This window comes from Podarcis cretensis (genome assembly GCF_951804945.1).
Source record: "Podarcis cretensis genome assembly, chromosome: 4".
Lineage (NCBI taxonomy): Eukaryota > Metazoa > Chordata > Lepidosauria > Squamata > Lacertidae > Podarcis > Podarcis cretensis.
This window is the reverse complement of record NC_137173.1, coordinates 80,865,374-80,887,068: the sequence shown is the minus strand read 5'-3', so window position 1 is coordinate 80,887,068 and position 21,695 is coordinate 80,865,374. Positions and strand designations below refer to the sequence as shown.

General features: G+C 41.1%; 1 protein-coding gene across 12 annotated transcripts in view; it reads left to right on the top strand.

The window, feature by feature from the left end:
* The window catches only part of MCF2L (MCF.2 cell line derived transforming sequence like), a 119,281-nt gene that overhangs the window by 68,675 nt on the left and 28,911 nt on the right, over positions 1–21,695 (top strand). For 11 of the 12 annotated variants that reach the window (XM_079972493.1, XM_079972501.1, XM_079972498.1 and 8 more), the window contains 6 exons: positions 10,884–10,974; positions 16,961–17,080; positions 18,839–18,955; positions 19,657–19,806; positions 21,054–21,178; positions 21,345–21,459. In XM_079972493.1, the coding sequence (XP_079828619.1) occupies positions 10,884–10,974; positions 16,961–17,080; positions 18,839–18,955; positions 19,657–19,806; positions 21,054–21,178; positions 21,345–21,459 (718 nt within the window). Of the gene's footprint in view, positions 1–10,151; positions 10,770–10,883; positions 10,975–16,960; positions 17,081–18,838; positions 18,956–19,656; positions 19,807–21,053; positions 21,179–21,344; positions 21,460–21,695 lie in introns of those variants that run through there. The other variant, XM_079972492.1, reaches the window with a different exon arrangement.

The window sequence follows — 21,695 nt, the reverse complement described above, 5'->3', positions numbered from 1 at the left end:
AGCATCCATGTACTGAAAGCAAAGATGGTTAGCCTGCAACCCACAGGCCAGATCTAGCATAGCAAGCTGCAGGAAGTGGCCCGCCAGCCCTGAAACGTTATCTCCAGATCCACTCCATCCAGTTTTTTAGAGCAATCTATAAAAGAACAGAGTACTTTACCTTCTGATCTTAGGAAGAGCCTATGGCTCATGGTAGAGCATCTACTTTGTAGAAGGTCTCAGGTTCAAACTTCATTAGACCAGGGGATGTGTCCTGGCTTGAAATCCCAGGGAGCTGCTGCCAGTCTGTGCAGATACTGCTGAGATAGATGAACCAATAGTCTGATTTGTATTAAGGCAGCTCCCTCTAACCATACAATGCCATTCTGTTGACAGTGCTGGGAAAAGCAGCGTTGTGAAGGTGACAGGCTATGTTTGGGGAGCCAGGGAACTTCCTTCTTGAAGACATCCCTCATTTCATCCAATATAGCTACAAATCCTAGCTCATACTACCAAGCAGGCCTCCTATCTGTAAGCCATGTGTGAGGTTTACACAGCTTCCTTTCTCCTTGGAACTTCTTTTCCTTATTATTCTCTGTTCATCATCCAATCAGGATGCTGTGAGTTTAGAAGGAACTACATCATTATATCCTGCCCACCTAACAGTTCGAAAGCACGTCAAAGTGCAAGTAGATAAATAGGTACCACTCCGGCGGGAAGGTAAACGGTGTTTCCGTGCGCTGCTCTGGTTCGCCAGAAGCGGTTTAGTCATTCTGGCCACATGACCCGGAAGCTGTACACTGGTTCCCTCGGCCAATAAAGCGAGATGAGTGCCGCAACCCCAGAGTCGGCCACGACTGGACCTAATGGTCGGGGTCCCTTTACCTTTACAACATTATAAGTAACAACACACAACAGCAGCTCTGGGTGAAATTCCATGATCAGAAATAATAAAAGAGAAGAGACTTCAAGAGGTGAAATGTTGAAGGCACACAGTGCCAACAACAAAGAAAAATGGGAGGCACCTAATGAAACTGCTGTGGCTGCATAAGGAGCTTGCAGATGAGCTGAGATGTTAGAAGGACATATATAAGAAATGGAAGAAAGAAGAAATCGTGAAGAAAGAGTATGCACTAGTAGCCAGCAGTTGGAGGGAGAAGGTCTGGGGCGCCAAAGCTCAGAATGAGCTCAGTCTTGCAAGAGAGGTTAAATATAATTTTTAAAAAAGTATCTTTGGCTATATTTGAAGCAAGAGGAAGAACAAGCCAGCAGTAGGTCCTCTGCATGGAGAAGAAGGAGATGGTATTGGGTGACAGAGATGACTTTCAGGGTCCCTTGCAACTCTACAATTCTATGATTCTGTGATCCAACCTCGCTTCATAAAATGCGATTGCATATACTATAGCTTACATCCTGCATGATGCTGAGCATTTTCCCACCCTTGCTCCACATCATTGGCTCTTCCTGACAGGGAAACATGGCTTCTGCATCTGGATGCATGAAGCTCATGCGCATCTCTGTTTATTAAGCTGAGATTTCGACCATCTATACTCAACCACTACTAGGACATTGGCTCAGTTGTGCTGTATAGGATGTGGGGTGGAATTTGTCATAGGGTTTCCATTTTTGATGGCTAGGAATCTGTCAGTTACTCTTTGTCTCATTTTTCCATTCCTAATTTCATTTCTCCACATTTCTACATCAGCATGCCCGCCCCCAATATTTTTGTAAGGGCTTTTCACTACCGGTACAGTCGTACCTTGGTTGTCGAACGGAATCCGTTCTGGAAGTCGGTTTGACTTCCAAAAATATTCAACAACCAAGGCGCGGCTTCCAATTGGCTGCAGGAGCTTCCTGCACCGGACGTTCGGCTTCCAAAAAACATTCACAAACCAGAACACTCACTTCCTGATTTGCGGTGTTCAGGAGCCAAAACGTTCGAGTCACAAGGCGTTCGGGATCCAGTATATGATTGTATGCAATTTTTGTTATTTTCAGAAACTATTGTTTGGTTGGAGAACTGCATATAGCACAATTCAGAGAAGTGCAAATATTGAAGGATAGCTGCATTGTTTTCCATGTACAGGGTTTTTGTTGTTGTTTTTTACAATCAAGCAGTGTATACATTTTATGAAATAAATAAATAAATTAATTGTTTCTGGAAATGGGAATTACATAGGTTTGCATTAAAATGCAAGCTGAACCAAATTTATCTCCCATCCCTGTGAGTGGCACCCAGTATTTTTGTTCATTTATCATTCTTACCTGATTTTCTCAATGTTGTGAGCTTTTCCAGTATTTTTGGATTCAGTTTTTGCAAGAACCACTAGAGGCTGCTACAGAATGGTGAATATCCTTACAATTTCCCCCAGCAATCTTTTTTTTTTTTTAATTGCTGTCTCTTCTTTTTCATTCATGTTGGCATCCATCTGTCTCAGGAGACAATGTTGAATGTTCTAGTAATACTGTGAAAAGCATTGAGATTTAATTATTTTTAATTCTACAGGGCAGTTTAGGAGTTACCCGTAGGATTCAGAGGATTCTTTTTGTCCTTGGTAATGGATTATAAAAAGTAGATGGTGTTCATATTACTATTACAGTATCGTAAGTGTCATTAGAAATAGTTTGCTTAGTTTGTTCCGGTCAGACTAAGAAAAATGTTACTATAAAATAGCATACTTTTTATTTTAAAAATCCACAGAAGAAGGTAAGGCATCATATAATTGTCATGTACAACTTGTGGCAGTTAAGACAAATATAGCCTCAATTCAAGAATTATTGCTTGCAATAAATAACATTTTCTGCTGACTTGACTAGCTGACATGCTCCTTCAATAACAAGCAGGGTCACTTCTGCACATGGTCACTTACAAAGCAACAAATCATACCGTTTCCCCTATAACTATCTCAATGAATAATTGTCATAAAGAATAATTTATTGTAACTAGAAATGTTGTTCCTATGGCATGATCTAAAGCAGGCATAGGGAACCTCAGTCCTCCAGATGTTTTGGGACTACAACTCCCATGATCCCTAGCTAACAGGACTAGTGGTCAGGGATGATGGGAATTGCAGTCCCAAAACATCTGGAGGCTCGAGGTTGCCTATGCCTGATCTAAAGGTCCATTTGCCCAGACATTTTGTGGATATTTGCAATATTTTACATCTCCCTGCTTTCACTCTCCAACTCAGAATCAGCCTCTGGCTACGATTCCGTGTTTACTTAATATGTGAATGAGTTCAATTAATCTCACTGGGGAAAAGTGTAAGATTGTAGTCATATGGAGAGCAGCTGGAGGAGGAGGAGAGGTCAGAGGCTGAAGAAAGAGTTGTGAGTGGAGGGTAGACTCTTTCCCCAGCTTCTGGACCCCTTGGGAAACACAACAAACCTGGTGTGCCTGGAATTGAAGAGCGCAGCTGAATGGGGCACAGCGGTGGGCAGCCTGAGGAAGTACCATCCTTCTTGGTCCTGACCATAAAAATCAAGTCTAGAGAGAGAGGACAACTAGGGTGATGTCCTCAGTTTCCAGAAACTCTTCTCAGTGTGAGACTTTTCTGGGTGAGCTGAGTTTGTCTGGACCCTGGGTGAAAACCCAGAGGCTGAGCGGGAGGGTGCGTCAGGAGGAAAATGAATTGATATTGAGATGATAGATAGATAGATAGATACAGTGGTGCCTCGCAAGACGAAAAGAATCCGTTCCGCGATTCTCTTCGTCTAGCGGTTTTTTCGTCTTGCGAAGCAAGCCCATTGACGGCTTAGCGGATTAGCGCTATTAGCGGCTTAGTGGCTTTTAGCAGCTTATCAGCTTAGCGGATAAGCGTCTTAGCGGCTTAGAAAAAGGGGGGGAGGGGGAAAAAGTCGGAAAAACTTGCAAGACATTTTGTCTTGCGAAGCAAGCCCATTGGAAATTCGTTTTGCGAAGCGCCTCCAAAATGGAAAACCCTTTCGTCTAGCGGGTTTTTCGTCTTGCGAGGCATTCGTCTTGCGGGGCACCACTGTAGAGATAGATAGATAGATAGATAGATAGATAGATAGATAGATAGATAGATAGATGTAACTTTGTATTAATGTAACTTTTTATATGTAACTGTGTAAGATTTTGTTGTAATTTGTCTGTTTTCTTGTTTTTTGCACACTGCTTAGAGATATTTTTAATATATTAAGCGGTATACAAATCAAATAATATATTAGCCTGTCCTGGTGCTATATTTCTCTCTCTTTTTCTTTTTAATTACACAGATTCTGTGTTCACTTACCTAAAGTTTGTTTGATTTATTAGACTGTTCATTTATTTAAAACATTTATATTCACCTTTCAGTTTAGAAAACATCCACAAGGGCTTGCAGATGCAAAAATAATAGTTCAATTTGAAGCGATACAAATGCATAATCTACAAAGCATCTTTTTTTAAAAATAGCACATCAGCTAAATAACCAAGCAGGAAAATAAATGCATCAGCAAATAAGCATTTTAAAAAGGCTTGGCTAAATAAAAATGTACTTGCTTAAAAGCCTAAAAGGCATCCGTTTTGTTACATGACAAAATATTGGCCCCTTAATTATGGAACTCCCTGCTTGACTCTGCAGGCTTTACCTCCCAGCAGCCATTGCCACCATAAAACTGGGTGTTTGTGGGCTATTGGGGAAGGGTTGGAAGGCCGGATCTGACTGGTGGCCCCCTGACCTTGGTTTATACACTGAAAATGGGATATTCTAGTTGCAGGTGTGTGGAACCTCTAGATCAGGGGTCAGCAAACTTTTTCAGCAGGGGGCCGGTCCACTGTCCCTCAGACCTTGTGGGGAGCCAGACTATATTTTTTTTTTGGGGGGATGAACAAATTCCTATGCCCCACAAATAACCCAGAGATGCATTTTAAATAAAAGGACACATTCTACTCATGTAAAAACACGCTGATTCCTGGACCGTCCACGGTCTGGATTTAGGTGATTGGGCCGGATCTGGCCCCTGGGCCTTAGTTTGCCTACCCAGGCAACATCTAGAGCAGGCTTCTTCAACCTCAGCTCTCCAGATGTTTTGAGACTAGCTTCCCTGACCACTGGTCTTGCTAGCTAGGGATCATGGGAGTTGTAGGCCAAAAACATCTGGAGGGCTGAGGTTGAGGAAGCCTGCTCTAGATGTTGCTTGAACTACAACTCCACACATCCCAGGGCATTGGCCATGCTTGCTGGGACTTGCAGTTCATCAACATGTGGAAGGCCAAAAATTCCACACACCTGTTCTGATACTGTCTCTCTTTTTCCTCTCCTCCAACTGAAAACCAAGTTGCCAGTTAAACTATCAAAATAACTTGATAGCTGACCAAGGCTCCAGCATGACGGTAGTAAAGCCTACTGTGTTGAGGCAAGCGTTCTTAAGATTTCCACCCATTTCTGTTCATTAATCAGAATAATACAACATCAGCTATTTTCTAATAAATATATAGAAACCATTGAACGTGACATTAGGCAGGCAGATATTTATTTGCTTCAACCGTATTGACAACAGCTTAACAGCAAGGAGTTGGGTTCTTTTTTTAGATTTGGATGATTGTACATTACTTTTTGTATGCTACACAATGTGAAAAATGTCCATCATAAGTTCTATAGCCTGTTCAGTGACTAATTTTTATTTTATTTTATTATCACGGTCATTTATAAACAGCTGTGTCCTCAGACAGCTGACCTCACTGACAATAGCACAGGAGCAGAATATGGCTTCGAGATATTGTTGTTCTCTGTCTAAACAGCTAAAACTCAGGTTATTTTTGTACCAAGATGGCATTCTTACTTACTAGAAGAGAATGACTCACGCTGTTTGCTTTTAGGGTATGCTGTGCCGACGTAGATTTGAACTGAAAGTTCTAGTACGTGACACAATTGGTATCTTGGTTGGGGATTTGTTATATAATAAAATAAGATATAAGAGGCTGTTAGTGGCAAAAATGAACAGAACACAGAATTATGGTATAGAATATAGGTTTAAATGAACATGGGTCATTTTTAATAAAACTGAGGCCATCTTAGGAAACTGCCTTATAGGCAGGACATTGGTCCTCCTATCTCAATGCTGTATTGCCTATACCAGAGTTTCCAAGACTTGGGTCTCCAACTATTTTTGGACTACTATTCCCATCATCCCTGACCACTGGTCCTGTTAACTAGGGATGATGGGAGTTGTAGCCCCAAAACAGCTGGAGCCCCAATACAGCACCAAACATCTGGAGACACAAGTTTGGGAAACCCTGGTCTACACAATTTGTTGGACTACACAATATATTGTTGGACTACAACTCCCATAACCCTCAGACAGCATGGCCAATGAATAGGGAAGATTGATGTTTTAATCCAAGAACATCTAGATGGCCACAGATTTCCCAGCTTGAACCACACCGACTGACAGTGGTCCTCCAGTTTTCCCTAGCCATACCTGAAAGGATTCAACCTGGAACATTAAGAGATGGTGCTGATGTTACATTTCAAAATATTTCCCCCTTCTTTTTCTTTTGAAAAGAAAAAAAGAGTCTCAAGTGCATGGGTAGGCAAACTAAGGCCTAGGGGCCGGATCCGGCCCAATTGCCTTCTAAATCCGGCCCGTGGACGGTCTAGGAATCAGCGTGTTTTTACATGAGTAGAATGTGTCCTTTTATTTAAAATGCATCTCTGGGTTATTTGTGGGGCATAGGAATTTGTTCATCCCCCCCCCCAAAAAATATAGTCTGGCTCCCCACAAGGTCTGAGGGACAGTGGACCGGCCCCCTCTGAAAACGTTTGCTGACCCCTGCTCAAGTGGGATATTGCAAAATACCTCAGTAGCAACCTTAGTGATTTGAGATACTTATTTTTTGTGATTTTTTTTTTCTAATTTCAAATGTAGCTGCCTAAATTTTTCTAGAGTCCCCATTCTGGATGCTACTCATGGGACAAAGCTACACTCTCATATAGTCAGTCTCATTTAACTGCTGAGTAAATACTAAGGCAGCACAGCTATATTTGCGCAGGTAGATTAAAATGTAACTTCAGCGGAGCAGAAATATAGGAAAGCGTTTTATTTCGTTGAGTTGTACTATACGGTATTTTGCTGGAAGTGTGTTTTGAGCTAGGTGTGCATTCTTGAACTCACAGTGCTAGTGTTTGGGATTCCTAATGTGAAGGTTGCTACTCAGCCAGGATCACCCATATGGTGGAGGCGGCTTGCAGCAGAGAGCAGTGTTGGATAAAATACTCTTACATAATATTCTGTCAGAAGAAATATTTTTATTTAAAGGTGCCTTCATTGACCTTTTATTAAACACACACACACACAAAAGCTTGGCGAGATTATTCAAGAATTATCTGCAGTTATAGGAGATAAAATTCTTTTTAAAGGGAGGAATGAAGAAGAAACTATACTCATACCAGAAGAAATACTTAACTCATGATTTATATAGCATTTACCACCACCCATCCCTTCGAGGACGCAGTGATCTTCAAAATGACTAACAGATCATTCCTTCCACTCGCCCTTTGGGAAAGTTGCTTGTTAACATCCCCTGCAATATAAACTCCCACCCTTCCCCTAGGTGCATGAGATCATTTGACTGTCTTCTCAATAAAAGGTCAAATGATATGATGTCTGTGGTACTGTTTGAGATGTGGAAAGCGTTTCAATACACCAAAACTGCTCGAGAGAATTTTTTGCTGTGGTGTGTTTTCATCACAAAATATAGTATGGTATGGGGCTTATTTGAATATTTGCAAATTCATGTGTTTATTTTTTTGTCTATCTGCCCTGCTCTTTCTTGCCTAACTTATCCTTATTGCTTTATTTACATTGATATTAATGTTTAGTAGCTTTGCACTAGCACAGTTTCCCAAACGTGGGTCTTCAGCTGTTTTCAAACTACAGTTCCCACCATCCATGATCACTGCTCTTGCTAGCCAATGATGATGGGAGTTGTAGTCCAAAAACAGCTAGAGACCCAAGTTTTGGATAACACTGCACTAGCAGAAAGAATCTCTTAACACGCAAGACAGGGAGAACATAGCCCTTGTGGCCTGCAGCTGCTGATAGCCTTGTCATCATGAATTTGTCTAATCCTCTATGAGCAAATTCTATAGTGCAACTTTGTGCTGGGCAAAGTATCTTCTTCTTGTTTCTGTCCTGAATATTCTTACATTCAACTTCACTGTATGGCCTGAGTTCTACTATTATGAAAAAGGGAGAAAGACTTTCTGTCACAATGCATATTATTCCACAGCTCCGCCATGTCCCCCTTTACTTGCCTTTTTCTAAACTAAGAAGCCCAAATATTGTACCCTTTCCTTGTTGGGGGGGGGGGGGGCGATTCTGATCAAAGGCTTAAAGCAACTTCCCAAACAGTCCCTTAAGAAGTGAATGGCGCATAACGTTGAGAGGAGAAAAACTACTACTACTACTAATAATAATTTATTATTTATACCCCGCCCATCTAGCTGAGTCTCCCCAGCCACTCTGGGCAGCTCCCAATCAAATGTTTAAAAGAGTACAGCATTAAATATTAAAAACTTCCCTAAACAGGGCTGCCTTCAGATGTCTTTTAAAGAGAGGATAACTGCTTATTTCCTTCACATCTGAAGGGAGGGTGTTCCACAGGGTGGGCGCCACTGCCGAGAAGGCCCTCTGCCTGGTTCCCTGTAACCTCACTTCTCGCAATGAGGGAACCGCCAGAAGGCCCTTGGCGCTGGATCTCAGTGTCCGGGCTGAACGATGGGGGTGGAGACGCTCCTTCAGGTATACAGGACCGAGGCCGTTTAGGGCTTTAAAGGTCAGCACCAACACTTTGAATTGTGCTCTGAAACGTACTGGGAGCCAATGCAGATCTCTCAGGACCGGTGTGATGTGGTCCCGGCAGCCGCCCCCAGTCACCAGTCTAGCTGCCGTATTCTGGATTAATTGCAGTTTCCGGGTCACCTTCAAAGGTAGCCCCACATAGAGTGCATTGCAGTAGTCCAAGCGGGAGATAACTAGAGCATGCACCACTCTGGCAAGACAGTCCGCGGGCAGGTAGGGTCTTCGCCTGCATACTAGGTGGAGCTGGTAGACAGCCGCCCTGGACACAGAATTAACCTGCGCCTCCATGGACAGCTGTGAGTCCAAAATGACTCCCAGGCTGCGCACATGTTCCTTCAGGGGCACAGTTACCCCTGGTTGGGTTGCAAAATGGAATTGGGTGACTAAAAAGAGGTAAGAGAAGCAATGGTTTTAAAAGGGCTCGAAAGAACTATCTTACCTTCTTGCAGTTATTTCCTGGTTCACACTGAAAACCTATTTTTGAACAGAAAGTGACCCATGAATATGACATAACTTAGGGTGGTCTGTTCCCAGATACTAATGGGGTCTAAGTGATTCCTGAAAGTTCTGGAATTTTCTTGGCACTTAAGGGTGGCAAGCTCTTAATGGTTCTTCAGAGTTTGCCCATGTTTAGCATTAACCAGCCTAGTGTAAATGCTAACACACAGTAATCTATAGTTTCTGTTTATTCTTTCTTTTCTTTCAGGCATTGTTTAGGTACATATTCTAAATCTCAGCTACATCTAATGCTTTAGTTATTAATGTTATTGGAAAGATTTGACAAAATGTTACAAATAACAGTAGAACGTGGGTATTATGACAGGTTAGGAATGTAAATAAATGATAGTGTTCAGCACAGATATGCACTTGGAAAACTGCAGATGGGATAACAGAGTGAATTAAAGCCCTTGATGCTTATATAGAATTGTGATAGTGAAAAGTCCTAATGTATTTGACTTGGAATCATCGTAATAGGAAATGCTGCTTTAGAAAGTAGCATTTACATATATGGCCAATTCAGTCACATACTTGTCACCATGTGAAATGCTATAAGCGAAAACAAATAGGATGTCTGTTTCTCCAATTGGGAATATGCAGGGATCCTTACACATATGTCTGTCGATTGCTTTTATTAATATAATCCACGGTTTTGTTTACAGTAATGTAATGGGTATTAATATATAGAATCTGCTCAAACATACACAAAACAAATAGAAATTCAAGTCATTCTGGCTTTTAGTTGCCTGTCATTTCCATTACGTTGTAATTGGCTAGCAGTCAGCTGCCAGCATTATACAACTGGTTTGTATGTGAAAGTATAAAACAGGAGTGGAGCTCTTTATTTATACTCTGTGACTGTAACACATGCAGCTGAACAGAGCAAGAAAACAACGATTCTCCTCCCAGTCCCCGGACGGATGCAAGCTTGTGTGCTGTCACAAAAACTCCCGTTGCAGAAACTGCCTCTTTTCTCACCTTTCTGATATATGACGTGGGGAAAATTCTGCTTTGGTTTACATAATTCCTCGAAGAGCAGCTCACGGAAATGCAGAAGACTGGAGAAATCTCAGGTTCCTTAGGATTAAAGTGATGCCTGGAATCTGGAACCTAAGAGCTTACATTTCAAGGGATGGAAACATATATATTGATGGAATAAAACCAGTGTACCGGCAAGAAAATGTTAAGAGGAAGAAAAATATTTTTCTCCTTCTGGAGTGACCCTTATTGACCCTTACTTAAAGGATGGATTATCACTGTACTGCAGAAAACAGCAAGACAGATTCTGAAAGAATGAACTGGAAGCATATTTGCATATCAAATTAATAAAGCCTTGCTACCTGTGGAGAAGGGTAATGGATGTTTTGACCAGCTGAAGCTATGTGTAATCCATTTGAGAATGTCTCTTTCTTCTAATGGTTGTGCATATTGCATTTGAGTTTCATCGGCATATTGATTTCAGCAGACTGATAACTTAGTCTCTGGTAGGAAAAGGTTCATTCCTGACGGTAAAATAATTGCTTGAGAATTTCAACCACTTGTATCATTTCCCATAATTGCTTCTTCCTTTTCTTTTCCCTTGTGCCCCCCCCCATTAGTTCACAAGATGCTGGAATTGGATTTATACTTGTCATAGACCGCAGGCAAGACAAATGGACTTCAGTGCAAGCCTCTATACTGCGAATTGCGGTGAGCTGTTATGCAATTATGTCTTTCGACTCTCTTAACAATCCTACACAAATTTCATTCACCCAAGTATTTGCATGTTATCCCTTTGTCAGGCAGCTTTATATAATAATTGTCTGCTTCTGATTTCAACTCAGGTCACAGTATGTGCAGTGGTTTACAATGCTATATATGGCATAGCAATAGAGGCAGAAATGATCTGTACCAATAGAAAAATATGCAATGCACTAAAAATGGGATGCTTGTAGAACCTGCTGCTTTATGATGTGGTGACCGAGTGAATCCAGTCCTTTAGGGTTATGCTGATTTAAGGAGGGTGGGCTTCAAACGGTCTTGTGATTTTTAACTGTGTATGTGATTGTAGGGAAGTTGGGGGAAGGGCTATTTTATGATGCCCACAGAATCACTTGCTTCTAACAATGTAGCTCAAAAAAACGACAAATTAGCAGGTTTCAGTTAAAGCACAATTGGTATTTCACATGAAAACCTTGAAGTATTGCTATTGTAACATTTATTAGCTAGGCGTGTAGTTCATATCAAATAATACAAAACAGTAAATGGATTGATAAGCATTTACTTTATTATATTATATACACCAGGCATAGGCAAACTTGGCCGTCCAGGTGTTTTTGGACTGCAACTCCCATCATCCTTAGCTAACAGGACCAGTGGTCAGGGATGATGGGAATTGTAGTCTCAACATCTGGAGAGCCGAGTTTGCCTATGCCTGATATACACAGTCCACCAGAAGGCTTTTTAGACTTCTCTGTGTAAAGCAACAACCTTCTGGCTCTAAAATATACTGGCCATGTTTTCTCTTTTTGTTCTTACACCTAAGAAAGACAACACTAAAATACGTTACCATAATCGTAAAATGTTCCATTAGAAAGACTCAATGTCCTTGTGTTAAAAGTATAAAGGTAAAGGGACCCCGGACCATTAGGTCCAGTCATGGCCGACTCTGGGGTTCTGGCGCTCATCTCGCTTTATTGGCCAAGGGAGCTGGCGTACAGCTTCTGGGTCATGTGGCCAGCATGACTAAGCCGTTTCTGGTGAACCAGAGCAGAGCACGGAAACGGCGTTTACCTTCCCGCTGGAGCGGTACCTATTTATCTACTTGCACTTTGACGTGCTTTCGAACTGCTAGGTTGGCAGGAGCAGGAACCGAGCAATGGGAGCTCACCTCATCGCGGGGATTCGAACCGCTAACCTTCTGATTGGCAAGCCCTAAACTCTGTGGTTTAACCCACAGCGCCACCTGTGTCCCTATTTGTTAAAAGTATATCATCATCTAAAACAGTAAATGATTTCCACTTCCCTAGAGCCAGTTTGACAAACCATTTGCAGTTAATACAAAAGTTTGATCAGGTGTGTGTTCATAAGGCCACATTGTTGTTCCTGGAAGCAAAAAAAGCCAATACATATAAAAGCTAGTGTCACTTCTCATTTTGGCAGGCCAGAGCCTACTTCCTCAAGGCTTCCCCTATTTGATAATCAACCTGTGATTCCCCCCCCCCCCTAAATAACTGAAAGGGGTGTTACTTCTACAGTAGAGTTTTTTTAGATGCTAGCTAAGCTATTTAACTTGTGAGAAGTTGAACTTTTCAATCACCTGTTTATAGAAAGAACCTTGGATCCACAACTTAACTTATTATAGTTAACAAGCCTGAGCTGGCCAACGTTGACACCCTTGAGGATTTCCTTTTGCACCAACAAAGCCTCCAAGCTACCAAGGTTGCCACAGAGTATGCCAATTTTTGGTTGTGAAGACAGCTGTCAAGTATGCAATACAGTGCCAACAGGATGGTTTATGAAGTATTGTCCTGTAGCATTATTTCATGGTCAGGTGGGCATCTGGTTGTTTGGGTCTGCCCAGCTTCTGACCAAATTGCTGAAGTCCCCACCTCCAAGAAGATACTGATCCTTCCCTTTCTTGGAGCATACAAACTCTACTAATGTTTATTCTGCAGAAGGGAGTTGGAGATTCATCCTTGAATTCGAAACAAAACAAATACAGATTGCATTATTGAAAGCGCTTATTGTATACTACAGTGGGTGGATCTCGTGTGGCCATCTGCTTCTCCACCTTTCACAGCTGCTAGTGTTGCTGCTGCTGCAGTCCTCCTTAGCTTCTTGCATCAAGCATCTCTTTGCTGCTGTAGATATGTTTAGGTTCATTGAAAGAAAGGGCTTGTGTTAATAGATGGAACCAATAGTTTGCAGTCTACCTGGATGTTCCCTGTGACTAAATGCTTATAGCAGGGAGTCCGAATGCCACTTATTGTGCTCTTTCACTCCGGCTAAGTTTGTGCTTACCTTATCAGAACTTTGAGGGTTCATCGGTTGAGAGGAATCAGTTGTGTTATATTGCATTAATATTGTAAATAAGTTTGTGTTGCCTTTGAAGAAGTCACCATTTCCTAGAGGATCTGATGTATGATGCTCACTTTCTGGTTAAGCTTCTGCAAGGAAATAAAGTGCAGCATTGTTTGACCAACAGTGCTAATGGGAGGAGTGTTTAGTGTCTGTCCCTAGCTGCCAGTATCTATCTCCTCTTCAATGAGTGCTGGGAGCTTATTTGTGGCTTATTTCCCAAATGGGTCTCCTATTGTGCTCTGTGCTTGCTTACCATGTGTTGTCTTTCAAGAAGTCTGCCAGTTTCCTTTCCTTTGGTGATGGTAGTGGGAATTCTGCATGGTCAGTGGTGGTGTACTGCCCCATACCCCAGTGTTTTCCAACCTTGGTCTCTGGATAATGTTGGACTATAACTCCCATCATCCCAAGCCAGCTTGACCCAATGTTCAAGAATGATGGGAGTTGTAGTCCCACTATAACTGGGGACACAAGGTTAAAAGAACACTGTCATTCTGTTCTGGGAATATACATTGTGGGGAGGAGATGGTCTTGTGAACTTAGTTCTCTCATCTAATGTTGCTTATTCTTGTATCATTTTTTAAGGTAATGGTAGTAGCCAATTGACTTTTAAAACTTTAAGGTAAAGGTAAAGGTACCCCTGCCTGTATGGGCCAGTCGTGTCCGACTCTGGGCTTGCGCGCCCATCTCGCTTAAGAGGCCGGGGGCCAGCGCTGTATGAAGACACTTCCGGGTCACGTGGCCAGCGTGATGAAGCTGCATCTGGCGAGCCAGCGCAGTACACGGAAACGCTGTTTACCTTCCCGCTAGTAAGCGGTCCCTATTTATCTACTTGCACCCGGGGGTGCTTTCGAACTGCTAGGTTGGCAGGCGCTGGGACCGAGCAATGGGAGCGCACCCCGCCGCGGGGATTCGAACCGCCGACCTGACGATTGGCAAGTCCTAGGCGCTGAGGTTTTACCCACAGCGCCACCCGCGTCCCGCTAAACTTTAAAACTTTAGGAAGTAGCAAATTGGATACCATACAAGAGAGATGGCAACATGGTGCCTCCAGCTCCCATTATCCCTAACTATTGTCCCGACTCTCTGGGGCTGATGGGAATTGGAGTCCAACAACATTAGGAGGGTAACACATTGGCTGCCTCTGCAGTACAGCTCCTTGGGGGCAATATAACTTGATGAACCAAGAAATATCCAGCTGTGAAGAAAATTGAGAATGTGTCCTTCCAATTGGCAGTGCTTCCTGTATTTATTTTGGAACTCATCAGTTCATTATTTGCTCAGCATCTTTGTGTGACATGACAGTGTCCGTAGCATGCCAATGCATTATGTATTGGAAACATGAACCGTGTGTTTTTTGTAGTTCAGAAGGAAGCAATTTGGTTTCTACTTTCTGCCTGCAACAAAATTTAAGTGTTTAGTGAGCAGAAGGAACGGCAATCCAGGGAATCCTGTAGGCAGCAGGAGCAGTGCTTAGTGAGCAAACAACACAGTAGCTTGTTGCCTGGGGTGAAACATTGAGACAGTATCCCAGCAGCTCTGCACAGGTCTAAATGTGGAATCCATCTGTGTTGATTTGGTGTGGAGGTAGAATTGAGTGGAAATGTAGAGGCAAGGTCCAAGTCAATATCTGTCTGTTCACTTAAGGTATTTTATACAGCTTACAAATTGTTTGATGTTATGTTTTTATATGTATTGGAAGCCGCCCAGAATGGCTAGGGCAGAACAGCTAGATAGGTAGGGTATAAATAATGAAATTATGATCATCATCATCAATATTATTACAAAAGACTTTAGAAGAAGAAAACAGCTTTGTTACCTGCATTTAAAGCAGGGTGTTTTTTCCCCTCTCTGCCAGACGTCTATTTGTGGTTCAATACCCACTTCAGACTTGAGTCCTAATAACTGGAAGAACAACCGTATTTACTGTGGATTTAGGCTGAAAGCAACAAAATTAACTTACATTATCAGTTTAGAAACTTTAATAATTCAACCCATGTCACAGTTGTCATCTCAAAATGGTTTGTATTAATAAAGATTGTATCATTAATAAATACCAGCAGCTCAAGTTTACACATCACACCAATCCATGAATTGCACCAAACCCCAAACTACTGTATGAGCTTCCAAACATAGACAAACAATGCTCTGAAGCTGCTCATCTGTTTTCAGTTCTATAGCGCAGGGGGAACGGCTGTAGCTATGGCCCGCCATTCTGAAATCATGTCAAACTGTAGCACCCTGCTTGTGGTTAACGCTTAGCTGGAATGAAATATTCAACGCAGCAATAGAGAAATTAAAATAATAATTTATTTGTCAGACAAATAAATGAGAGGCACAGTGGTATATGGTTACCAAGCTCTGGCCTGGCCTCCTGCCATTATGGCCAGCACTTATATTTCCTTAACCCAGCCCCCTTGCTCCTCCTTTGGCTGCCTCTGTCCAATCAGCCTGGTTGAAATTCCTATTGGCTGTTTGCTAGAACCAATCACAAAAGATACACCCATTTCCTATTGCCTTTTATGGGAAATAAAAGCTATATATTCTTCTATCTATAAATGACAAATAAGTAGTCATTTATCTTACATTTGTCTCAACAAGGAACCTTAATTACCAGCTCACCTCTTGCCCTCCTTGCCCTATTGCCCTCCAAAACAGATGGTTAATAGTTTTAAATTTTTATCTTAAACAGATGTCAGAGATCTTGAGTTCACATCATCATTGAAAGATCTCCTTTTTTTGGAGGTCTTTAAACAAAGGCCTGACAACCATATGTGTGCTCTAATGGTGTTTCCTGCTTGGCAGGGGGCTGGACTCGATGGCCCCTGTGGTCTCTTCCAACTATATGAAATAAGAATCTAGCATAAGCAGTTAACATTTCTTAGTTTCTAAATCCTTTGCATAATTACATTTAAGCCAATATATTTCATACATTATCATAGATAGCTTTTTAGAAGAATAAACCTTCTCAAAGTAAAAAGGAAGGAACAGTTTACAGCCTCAAAATAAAATAGGAAGAAGCCTCTTCTTCTGTTTACACCCCCCTTCTCCAGCCAGCTGCTTTTTCCATTTGCTCTTGCCCTTTAACCTTAGGAAAATATGGCTCAAGTTTAATGGGAGGCACATGGTTTTATTTTACTATTTACCAACTCTTAATTATGTTTTTTCTCAGCTTTTTATATTCTGTAATATTTAGGGTCAGTGTAACCTTTGCTCTCAGCCTGTAATTCCCTTTTTACGACTTTGAGAATTGTTTTCTGCTATAAATCAGGGGGGCCCCTTGTCCAGGAGGATAAACATCTTGCCAAAGTACTTAGGCAGCTGGTCTTCTGCCTGGCATAAAACATTTGAAAATCTTTAAGCTCATTTTAAAATACAGGCCCTGATCAAAATATAAGCCTTGATAAAAATGCAGGCTATGATTAGATGCCTCAAAACCATGGTTAGCACAAACCATGATTTGCCAATCCACTTAAATTCAAACAATGGTTTCTCTCCTTTCCTGATGTGATTTTACAGAAAGCTGGAACACTGCTTCACTGCTTTTGGCAAAAATCCATGAAGAGATCATTCCATTTTAATATAACCGGCTTTTATTTTCCCATGGTTTTTGCAGGCATCGTTTCCTGGAAATTTGCAGCTAGTTCTGGTTTTGAGACCAACAGGATTCTTTCACAGGACCATTTTCGACATTGCATTCAAATTTCATAGAGATGAGTATAAGATGAAGCTCCCGGTTAGTGCTTAATTCATTTAATTCTGTTTGTGATTTGTGATTTGGGTAGACTTGGTAATAAAAGCTTGCGTCACTAATTTGGTTTTGGAAGACCTGAATCATAATAGTTCTTCATACACAATTGGCATGTGATATTTGCAAATTAACAACTGTATGAAAAAGGTTGGTGAGCGAGATCCAATCTTTTTTGTATTTGCTAAATCCAAAACTCTCTTTCTGTGGGGGAAGCTCTGTTGTATGCATAGGTTTTATTCCTATGCATAGCATTTCAAGTTTAATTCTCCATCCTTTTATCTCCATGTTGTCCCATTTATGTAGTGGGAGCTAACAGAAGGTATGAGTAACACATCCAGTGCTGTCCCAGGGGTTTAAATCTGTATTATGTCCTATATCCATTGCACAGTGGGTCATTGACACTTTAATCAGCTCATCTTTTGTTTCCCATTCCAATAATAGTTTGTACATTTTAGACAATAGTTTTTCCTTGTTCATGAATAGCTATTTTTGAAATTGTGAGCATTGGTTTAAAATAATGTTTTTTAAATCTAATTCAAACATATCACATAATTGCTGATACTGTAGTCAATCAGTAATTTAGCTCCTTCTTCCATTGGTTTCAATCAGTTCGCTCCCTGAAAAATCAAACAAATCTCTATAGGTTGCTCACCATCTATCCATGTTAATTCTCTTGATCGTTATTGTTTCAATTGGCGATAACCATACGGGTGTTTTCCGCCCAACAAGTTTTTATGTTTCTCCCCGACACTATACAAATTTCTCCTGATAGCATGGTTCATAAAACTCTCATATATTTTAGCTTTCCCATACCAAAGACATGCACGCCAGCCAAACTTCATATCATGGCCTTCCAGATCTAAAATGTGTGCATCCTCCAGTACAACCCATTCCCTTAGCCAACACAAGCAAGCTGCCTCATAATACAATTGTAAGTCTGATAGGGCAAAGCCTCCTCTTTGGTTTGTATCAGACAATTTTTTGTGTTTAATTCACGGCTTTCTCCCCGCCAGACAAATGTTAAAATACCCTTTTTTCCTATTCCTTGATGCAACTTAATTTATCCATTATCAGGATTGATTGGAATAAGAACAGCATTTTTCTGAGCACATTAATTTTGATAGCTGAGATTCTCCCTAGTAGGGAAAGCTTCATCCTTCCCCCTAGGGCCAGCATTCCAGACTGCTATATCATGCACCACCACCCACCTCACCACTAAAAATGAAGTGACCCACAAGTGTGTTTTCTGAAGATCTTAGGCAGCCAGATGTGAGCATGCATGGTATGTGTATATTGGAACCAACGCCAATTCGTGAAGACATGAACCAATGGTATTAACCATTTCGTTGTCATTTGTTGATGCCTGTGCAGGGGGTCGCATTGCCTAAACATGAACCCCTCATGTTTTTGCTTGGTGACGGTAGCCACAAAGTGCAGCGTGACAACCAGCCTCCCCCTCCATCCCTGGACTAGGGGAAAAAATACATTGTACTCCATGTTTGAATGAATAATACATTGCATATTTTATTACAAAGTCACTAAAACTTATCTTTATGTATACATTTTGGTTATGCCTTTTGACTTAAGCAATTATTATTTTTTCTGTTACTGTCCCATGCAAAAGGAAGCATCGTGGCTTGATTGAAATGAAATTAAATGATTGCAAACTTCCAAAGCTGTCAAATTCCCCCCCCCCAAAAAATAACCTTTTTTCTTTTTGCTCCTGCTGCTTCTGATGTATAGATCATAATGCTGAGCTCACTAGCAGAATTAAATAGCTACATTGACAGAACACAACTAACAGAAGATCTTGGAGGAACTCTAGATTACTGCCATAATAGGTGGCTGACACATCGCACTGTAAGTCATTTCCCTTTAACTGGTTGTATCAATGGTCCTTCTGTTGAACACTCTGTCACTGTGGGCATAGCCTTATGAATACAAATTGAAGTAGCGTATATGAGAAGATGTTTCAGAAGAACTGGCCATCCCAGAGAGATATACAATGATTAATGATTTTGGAAGTTGTGACTTTGGAGTTTGGGAATTTACTATATATTGTTAAAAGGGGGTGGCCTTTTTTTGGTGATAACTCACGAGACAGGAAGAATGCAACAACTAAAGTGCTTTTAAAAGAAAAATTTAGATCCATTAGGTGATATCCCTCATTAGTCATAACTGGAGTAGACCTGGGTATCATCCACTGAAGTTTCAAACTATATTGAAAAATCCTCTTATAGGCACTTAATGAGGTGGATAATGGTGGTGACATTGTATTCATAGGTTTTGACATTTAGTTTTAATGCAGCCTTTTTATTTTTGTAAGTGATATTTCTAAAAATGTCAAATGATATCTAACAACAGTCAAACAGAAATCAAAGAATTTAAGTAACTTAGGTTCACTGTTAGTAGGTCTGCTCTTGAGTTGGACTTAGTTGGTTTTTACCAACTGATACATCACTTTTTATTTATGCTTCTATGTTTATGTGTGCATGTGTTTATATTCAATGGCATTTGACTCCTGAGTATGACTGTGTGTAATGCCTTCATTAATCCCAAAGGCTATAGAGAACTTTGCTCAAATGGTTAAGCAGACTGCTAAAAACCTTCGATCCTTCGGGACTGAACTGGCAGAAACAGAGCTACCAAACGATGTGCAATCCACCAGTGCCCTTCTTACAGCACATACTGAAAACAAAGACAAAATGAAGGTATTCTAGCTGTGTTGTTATATGTGGTGTTAGCAATATCTGAGGACGTTTTATTGAATACAGTGGTACCTCTGGTTACGAACTTAATTCGTTCTGGAGGGCCGTCCTTAAGCTGAAACCGTTCTTATCCTGAGGTGCACTTTCGCTAATGGGGCCTCCCGCTGCGTGCACAATTTCTGTTCTCATCCTGGGCCAAAGTTCGCAACCAGGAGCAGCTACTTCCGGGTTAGCGGAGCTCATAACCTGAAGCGTTCGTAACCTGAAGTGTTCATAACCAGAGGTACCACTGTAGTTCAAGTAACAGAGCTTTAACTTGGTTTGCCATGCTTTTACCAGATAGAATTCATGCTGCCTTTAAAATGCTTTGGGCCATCCTCTCCCCGGTTACCAGTACCAGCAAAAAGAATAGTAGCAATGTAAGATTTTAAAGTAGCTTGATTGTATTTTGTCATTTCTTACGACAGCATTTCTTTCTTTCATCTCTTTCCCCCACGAAATCCCGAATCAGTGTTTGGATAATTAATTATTGATTAATTAGGAGAATTTTGCTCAGGGATTTTTCACTTTTAAGCAATGTGGTGAGAGAGGTTTTTCGGCACAAAGCTAGAAAAAGAGGAAGTCAATGAGTCATAATAAAAAAAGACACACTAAAATCAACTTATTGCAAATCTAAGTGATTGTATTGAATGTGATATGTTAAACAAAATAATAGCTAGATGTTTTGCTTTTTTAAAAAACAACAACGTAGTGTTGGTTGTGCGAGGATTTTGCCAGTGACGGTTTTCAAAATATACTTTGAAGTGTTTAACCCTAACTGTAGGGAACAGCAGGACCTCAGTTGAAACTCAGAAGTCTAGCTTGGAGAAGAAAGGCAGGGCTAGGTAGGAGCAGGATGGGATGAGCACTAATGACGCTGCTTTGGTTCCAAAGGAGATTTGGTTGTTTGTTTTGGAGCCAGCAAAGGTCCCAAATCTCTAAAGTCTCTGTATGTATGTATTTGTATGTATCACCTGCCTTTGGGGATAAGTTTTGTGAAGATACTTAAGTGGTGGTGACCAGGGTCAGGCTTTTCCTTCTCAGACAGTGGGAGGTGAACAAGGCAGCCTTTTAATGATGCAGTTCCAGTGGCTTAGATGGTACAACAACAGACTACTCGTCTCCAATCTCAGTTTTTGCAGAGCTTGAAGATACAGCCTCGGTGGAATGCTTAGGGGGGGAAAGTCATAGCCTTTTTAACTTTTCCACAGGAGGATCTGAGGATAGCATTAATACAAGGACAAGATATTCTCAAAAGTATTAGAAAACCGGTTTTTGAAAACTCAGAGTACAACATGAATCCGGATCAGCTAGAAAATCAAACGACTGTGGAAAGGTGAGGTAAACCTGGTGCTTGTAACATGTATGTTGTGTTGCATGCTTATTTTCCCCAAAAATATAATCAAATAAGCAGCCAGAATTAATTTGTTTCCAAAATAAATGTAAATGTTCTATTTCACTTACAATGCGCTGGATAGAGTTATTGTCCTTTTCTCTTTTAGGCTTCTAGCCCAGCTAGATGAAACGGAAGCAGCCTTTGATGATTTTTGGTCTAAACATCAACAGAAGCTTGAGCAGTGCTTGCAACTTAGACATTTTGAACTGGAGTTCAAAGAGGTGATGACTTTTAAATATATATATAGAGAGAGAAAGAGACAGACAGACAGAGAAACATAGAATTGCAGAGTTGGAAGAGACCAACAACGGTCATCTATTCCAATCCTCTGCAATGCAGGAATCTTTTGCTCACCATGGGGCTTGAACCCACGAACCTGAGATTGAGTCTCATTCTCTACTGGCTGAGCTATCCTCAATGCAATTCAAAGTCAACACCCAGTAATATTTTGTGTGTT